The sequence below is a fragment of the Oncorhynchus clarkii genome, chromosome 10, assembly GCF_045791955.1.
Source record: "Oncorhynchus clarkii lewisi isolate Uvic-CL-2024 chromosome 10, UVic_Ocla_1.0, whole genome shotgun sequence".
Taxonomy (NCBI): domain Eukaryota; kingdom Metazoa; phylum Chordata; class Actinopteri; order Salmoniformes; family Salmonidae; genus Oncorhynchus; species Oncorhynchus clarkii.
Genome location: NC_092156.1, coordinates 66,263,951 through 66,271,450, shown reverse-complemented (window position 1 = coordinate 66,271,450; position 7,500 = coordinate 66,263,951). Strand labels below are relative to the sequence as shown.

At 43.5% G+C, this 7,500-nt stretch overlaps 1 protein-coding gene across 2 annotated transcripts in view; it reads left to right on the top strand.

Annotated features, from left to right (window-relative positions):
• LOC139419020 (endothelin receptor type B-like) overlaps nt 1–7,500 on the top strand; it is a 43,533-nt gene that overhangs the window by 35,619 nt on the left and 414 nt on the right. For both annotated transcript variants that reach the window (XM_071168844.1, XM_071168843.1), the window contains exons 4-8: nt 2,306–2,504; nt 3,717–3,869; nt 4,382–4,515; nt 4,762–4,870; nt 5,626–7,500. The exon at nt 5,626–7,500 is cut by the window's right edge. In XM_071168844.1, the coding sequence (XP_071024945.1) occupies nt 2,306–2,504; nt 3,717–3,869; nt 4,382–4,515; nt 4,762–4,870; nt 5,626–5,766 (736 nt within the window). In that variant the 3' untranslated portion in view covers nt 5,767–7,500. The remainder of the gene's footprint in view (nt 1–2,305; nt 2,505–3,716; nt 3,870–4,381; nt 4,516–4,761; nt 4,871–5,625) is intronic.

Here is a 7,500-nt window from a genome sequence, read left to right as displayed (position 1 = left end):
TGTCAAAGAAAAAACTCCTCTTTAAAAAATGTTGACCCTCGACCTTTGCCAGTAACTCACCAACACCGTGATTAATCACATTGCCGTGGTTTGAATTCAAACCAAAGGTGTTTGTTGAACGGTAAAGCCCACTCTATGTATGGGAGTGGCTGAGACAAATTGGCCAGGAAAGATGAATGACTTCCCTAATTTGATTTAAAGGAAACCACAGGTTGGGAGTTAGTTTAACTGCTTACTGGGGGTAGTACGGTAAAGGCAGTTTATTCCGGAAGTTTGTAACGTCAGTAATAATGGAGCTCTCCCATTACCAACATAGTTACTCTCCCTCCTAGTTTTCTATTGGCTGCATCTGATAAGGACTAGGCCAGCCGGAGCCATATCCACAAAACCTCTCAGAGTAGGAGTACTGATCTAGAATCGGCCCATATAATCTTTTTCACCATGATCCATAAGTCAAATCTGATGCTAGATCAGCACTCCTACTCTGAGACGCTTTGTGGTCTTAGACGGTTCTCTCCCTGAGGAGGGGTAGCTACGCCATCAAGGAGCAGAAGTAATTTTATTCTCAAATCTAAACATGTTTATTCTCACATTTTTAACTCTGATTGTTTTGTGTCTGTTGCTACACGACAAGACTTGTATTCCCGTCTCACTCCCTTCAGTTCTTGTAACATTTAACACAGTCGGTCCTGTTTATCAGCAGAGTGAAAGTGAGGGGCTGACGTCTGGCTTCATTGGTCTGTGAGTTAGCAGACATAAGAGATAAGAGCATAAGGAGGCCTGTTCTGGATCTAAAGGGATGGAAGCCAGTTTAACATACCAGCTATGCTGAATGACTCCCATCAGAGAGAGAGAGAGAGAGAGAGAGAGAGAGAGAGAGAGAGAGAGAGAGAGAGAGAGAGAGAGAGAGAGAGAGAGAGAGAGAGAGAGAGAGAGAGAGAGAGAGAGAGAGAGAGAGAGAGAGAGAGAGAGAGAGAGAGAGAGAGAGAGAGAGAGAGAGAGAGAGAGAGAGAGAGAGAGAGAGAGAGAGAGAGAGAGAGAGAGAGAGAGAGAGAGAGAGAGAGAGAGAGAGAGAAAAAGACGCTAGTGGTAGAGCCGAGTTCAATAGCAGATTCAATAGCAGATTGTTCTCAGAAAACGTGCAGCATATCTCGCCTGGTTTGCACGCGTTGTGTCTCGTCCTCTCTGTTTGAGAAAGAGAGAGGGAGCGAGAGGGAGAGAATGTGGATGCATTACCAGCTGGGTAAAATATATATGACACTATGTTGTTTGACAAGGGTATTCAAGTGCGTCATGAAAAATATATTGTTCAAGCCATAAAATCTTGATGCACCGTTTTACTAAAACATTTAGACAAGCGGTTCCTATTAATGAAACAAACAAGCAAACATGATTTGGAACACAGGAAACAAGCGTCAACAAACAGACCATAGCTCCTGCCAACGCTTGTTTGGAGGCTTCACAAAATAATGAATATTAGATTCTGAGGATAAACAATTGATTATTATCTGTTGTTCATTAAATCTTAACTTGGATCATTTTTCTCACTATGCGGTACAGTGTGTGTCTGGTCTACTGCCATGCAGTCAGTTCATAGAGCATATACTACAATGTACAGCTGAGTTGACCCAACATATTGGTATTATAATATTCCAGTAGTTTTCTCACCATATCTCTGTGGTTCTCACAATCACGTTCCCATGCAGGGTTAAAAGTTTGAAGTAAGTCTATTATTCAAGTACTGGAAGTGTCTCTAAAATAGGTTCACTTTTCACAGTCACTTGAACCTCCTAGCGGGCAAAGTTGGTAGAAAGGACTTCATTACAACCATTAAAAGCTGGTTGAAATGACTTCATTACAACCATTTAAAGCTGGTTGAAATGACTTCATTACAACCATTAAAAGCTGGTTGAAATTACTTCATTACAACCATTAAAGGCTGGTTGAAATGACTTCATTACAACCATTAAAAGCTGGTTGAAATGACTTCATTACAACCATTAAAAGCTGGTTGAAATGACTTCATTACAACCATTAAAGGCTGGTTGAAATGACTTCATTACAACCATTTAAAGCTGGTTGAAATGACTTCATTACAACCATTAAAAGCTGGTTGAAATGACTTCATTACAACCATTAAAAGCTGGTTGAAATGACTTCATTACAACTAGTTTTGCCGCTGGGCTGTTTATTAGTTTCAACTCAGCAGTTGTTGCTGAAAGGTCCACAGCCCTGGCTCTGCTCTAACCCCTACCTTACCCCACCATGTTCACCCTTTCATTCTTTGTGTCCCTCTATGCCCCAGGTACCGTGCAGTGGCGTCATGGAGCAGGGTCCAGGGAGTAGGCATTCCACTTCGGACAGCCATGGAGATCGTGTCCATCTGGGTGCTGTCCATGGTCCTGGCTGTCCCAGAGGCCATCGGCTTCGACATGGTAGAATTCAACTACAGGAACGAGACCATACGGACATGCATGCTCAACCCCAAGACTGAGTTCATGATGGTACAACCCATTTTCTTGTTGACGCTTCTGCACTTCAAATAATGTTATTACCTGTATACAAACAAATCTGGCCCACAAAGTGTCTCAGAGTAAGACTGCTGATCTAGGATCAGGTCCCACCTCTTATTCATTATGATTTAAATGACAAAGGTTATTCAAGTAGGGTTACAGTACAGTACATGTGTGTTAAGTTAGTAAATCTGAGAGTCCATGATTTCATGTGGTGGTGTATCCTTGCACTGACCTATCAAAAACAATTCCATCTGTCCAAATACTTGGCATGAAAAGTAATTGTTATAAATACAGTGGTAGATTTATCGTACTGACATTCTTGGTGGAACCACCCAAAGAGCTAGAAATATGGTGAAAGGAAGCATACAGAGGCCAGACCTGGTTTCAAATATCATTTCAAATACTTTAGCTGACTGAGCTTGTTTGGCTTAATGGACGAATAGAATCATCCCAAAACATCTGGCACTCTAGGTAGGCTAGAGCAAACACAAAGTATTTGAAAGATTTCAAATAGTACTTGAACCCAAATAGCATTTGAACTCTGACAGAGGTCTCCATACGTTTTTTTTTCCCCTCAGAGAGAGAATCTCTAAGGTGATCACTTTCTTTGTCCACAAGCCTGGAGAACATAATTGAACGCAGGCCACAACAGCAATTACAGCTCAACTGATGTATGGTTCCTTCAAGCTGAGCCATGTGTGTGTCTAGTTCACATCATGCAAAACACAAAAGATACTAAATCCCATATCATGACCAAACCATGCTGAGGTTTAGGTCATTTCATTTGAATCCAGATTCAATAGAACACGTAGGACAGACACTATATCACCCTCCCGAAGTGAGGAATTTAGTAATGTCGTATAAAGGTTATAGATGAACATTTATTCTGTGGCCAAAAAATTCCTCAAATGGCATCTGCTCCTCCTTAAAACTTGTACGATAATATCCCCCTCTTATATGTGGATTTAGTAGATTAGAATATGTCACTGCCATCACATAGACGTATTGGGAAAGTCAACCTGCTTTGTTACCAAACCTAGCAGGTGAAACTGGTGGAAATTACCTCATTATGACATCAATACAACCAATTTTCCACATTTGCCTGCTGGACAGTCTTCTGGAGTATTGGCATGTTAAGAATTGTGGTTCTCCTGCATAGAACCTGTGTACTAACGTTCTCCTGTTGTGGTTCTCCTGCAGTACTATAAGGACATCAAGGACTGGTGGCTGTTTGGGTTCTACTTCTGCGTTCCTCTGATGTGTACGGCCGTGTTCTACACTCTGATGACCTGTGAGATGCTCAACCACAGGAACGGCAGCCTCCGCATCGTCCTCAGTGAACACCTCAAACAGGTACACACACACACAAGGTACTTGAGGCCAGACTGCCTCATGTCCCAGGCCTCTCAAGCTGATGTTGCATAACCCACCCTGACTGCCTTCTACATTCATAGTACTACTACTTAGTATCAGATCTCTCTTCTCTTCGGTTGTTATGCACTGTAACCAGAGCCTCTAGCATTTTGGAGGCCCTAAGCCAGGTTGGGCTGCGTATAGGCAGAGGCACCTCTACTGTAACAGTACACTACTGCAGAATGACTCATGTGTAGTCTCTTTAAAGGTTTGTCCTTTTCCTCTCTCCGGCCTATCCGGTTTACATGACATAACCCTACATCTCCCTAACAACCTAGTGTCTGCCTAACCTAACATTGTGTCTGTTTACATCCCCAGAGACGTTACCATACAGTACTCAGGATGACTCAGCGTTTTTTTAATATGTTTTCCACTCTCAGTATCTTGTCTTCATCACCCTTCATCGTCATCGTCCAACCTTTTCCTAATCTGTTGTTTATTGTTATCCCCAGAGACGGGAAGTGGCCAAAGCAGTGTTCTGCCTGGTCCTGATATTCGCTCTGTGCTGGTTCCCCCTGCACCTCAGCAGGATCCTCAAGAAGATGGTCTACAACTCGGGAGACGTTGGACGCTGTGACCTGCTCAAGTGAGTGCAGCCATATTTGTTTGCTGTTGTCATCTCATTGTTAGAAACGACTGACTCAGTACGGTGTGTTGGAAAATGGAAAGGTGGAAATATGTGGGGAATCACTCGACTGGATCTAGAACCACAACAGACTAAACACAGACAGACATTATTTGACTTGCTGCAATTTAACGATTCGAAATGTTTGAAAGGAGATGAAACTGAAATGGAAGTTCGGCCAAAAAACATGGGTGTCGTTTCTTTCAGCTTCCTGTTGGTCTTGGATTATCTGAGTATCAACCTAGCCACAGTAAACTCCTGTATAAACCCCATCATCCTCTACTTTGTCAGCAAGAAGTTCAAAAACTGCTTCAAGGTACAGTAGATCCCTAAACATACACACACACACAACTCTCTTTTTCTCTCTTGCTGTATATCTCTCTCTATCCTTTTCACTCTCTCTCTTGCTTTCTTTTTCTTTCGCTCTCTCTTTCCCCCCATATAATCAGTATCTCCACTAACCCCCCCAGCCCTCCCCAAACCCTTTGTCCTGTCTCGCCAGTAAAGCAAACAGAGAACCTCTCCCTCTCCCCACGACCGAGGGGCTGTGGCTCTGCGCTGGTGATGACATTAGTTAAATAAAATGTAAAGCAAAGCAGTGATTTATGAACTCATTTACTGGATGAGGTCACATAACTGTCCACATCTGTTAGAGACCTGAGCTGAAGATAAACCAAGCCCTAGCTCCAGCTGTCCTCAGAGAGCGAGAGAGCGAGAGAGACTGAGACTAACTCATAACAGAAATTCCCAGACCCTGAACGTGCCTCTTCCTCTCTCTGCAGAAGTGGGGCTAAGAGTTTGGGAAGGATAGAAAGTGTTCTACTTCTCACGCTGTGAGCAGATGTAGTTTTATGTAGTATATTGTTCAAAGAAGCATTCCCAGCCCTCATTACACAAGCCCTCATCATTGTAAGCTGTAGAAAAGTGCCTACTTGGACCTCGTCTATCGTAGCAGCAATAGAATAAACGCTATCAACACAGAATGACCACAGCAGTATGAATAGTGCCTCTAATCTTGTAAACTTGTACCCTTGTGCAAGTGTCTAACTGTGTCCCCTTGTCCCCTTCCAGTCCTGCCTGTGTTGCTGGTGCCACTCGGATGCCACAGTGACCAGCACGGGACAAAACGGGAACGGGACCAGTATCCAGTGCAAGAGCCCAGAGCCCGCCAACCTCCACACGGACCGCAGCCTACGCAAGGACAGCGACTGACCACCACAGGAGGTGACGCCCCCTATGGACGAGGAGGTCTCACTACAACTACAGCCAGTCTGCACTAAACACAACCGACTCTCAACTCAATAGGACCCCCATGCTAAACCGCTATGGTGTGACAAACAGAGAGAGAGTCACACGTTTCAAACACCACCACACGTTTCTTATATAGAACAATGCTGGGCAGCTCTGGAGCCTGACGTAGGACCACGGGGAAAATGAGTGGTGTTTATATATAGACACAAACATACAATGGGCATGATGGACACTGCAGTATTTCTAGTGTCTCTCTGGACTATACCATTCCCTTTGCCAGGGGGTGACGAGGAGGGAGCGATGCTTTACAGTACCGTGAGAGAGGAGGAAGAGGGATGGAGGGAGGGGTAGCTAACAGGATGCAGCTGAACCCAGGCTATAAATGACCGGCCAGTCAGTAGCGGAGTGAGTAGCCTGTTTTTCTGTTCACAAAACGGTCAGCACTGCTGGGACGAACCAGGAAGCAGCAGAAACCCCGGGAAGGAAGGCCAGAGCGCTCCCTGTTAGAAGGGGACGAGAGGAGAAGGAGAGAATGGTCCCCCATGAGTCCTAATGAACTGCTACTCAGTGATGGTGGAGGCAAGGGGAGCTCGCACTATTGAGTTGACTGTCCTTTTTTAGTGTCGCTATAGCATCTTCCATCATAGGCACTATACGCTGGTCGTTGTATACACAGTAGTACACTTTCATAGAGTAAGCGAATGTCCCGTGTTCTGTATGGTGAATTTGTTTTAATATAGATGAAAGTGATTTTGCCATGTACACGTGTGTGTTCCAGTACAGTTTTATATACTGTTTTATAAAACGTACCAGGAAGTGTTAATTCACTGTGTTTAGGTTTCATGTTCTGGGAAGAAGGAAAAAGTGATTTTAACGAAAAGGTGCCTTGTGTCACCTTGAATTCCCCCGTATAGCCTTATACAGCATACAGACTCTGTACAACGTCCATTGTAATATCACTTAGGGTGTAGAGTTACTCCAGTGTAGAGTAACCACCAGAGTGCATCCCAAATGGACCCCTATTCCCTTCATAGTACTATGCGCCCTGGTCAAAAGTAGTGCACTATAGGAGGGAAGGGAGTGCCATTTGGGAAGCAGACCCAGTCTCTTGATTTGTTATCCAAAGACTAATGGTTTTCTGACCCCTAGTGAAGTCCCAAGCTAGTTTAAAGAACAAGTCCAGGTGCAGCAAGCACCACAGGACCATAAAGTACAACGTTATGATTATGTCTCAGTTCAAGGCTCGTTGAAAAGGGGGCCTACTATGTTCTCACCCAAAAGACAAAGGGATAAAAACGTTTTCCCTACTTCACTGTGAATTTTACAAGACAGAAATGTTGGTATTTACAGCTAAGCTGTTTGCTAACCATGCTCGTATATATATCACGTTTTTACATGGTGTTCTATTTGGCTATGTTCTTCATCATATATACAGAATGTGGTTATCTGTTATCGGTTATTTGTCCTTGGCCTGCGGCAGGATTTTTTATTTTTATTTGTATTTTATTTTATTTTTTATTTTTTTGTGATGATAAATATACCAGTTGGTGTTTAACTCATATCAGCTACCTAGGTGACTATACTGCTTTATACATTTGATACGTGAATACATGTATAGTGAATACAATTAATGTGCTGTGTGTGTGTGTGTGTGTGTGTGTGTGTGTGTGTGTGTGTGTGTGTGTGTGTGTGTGT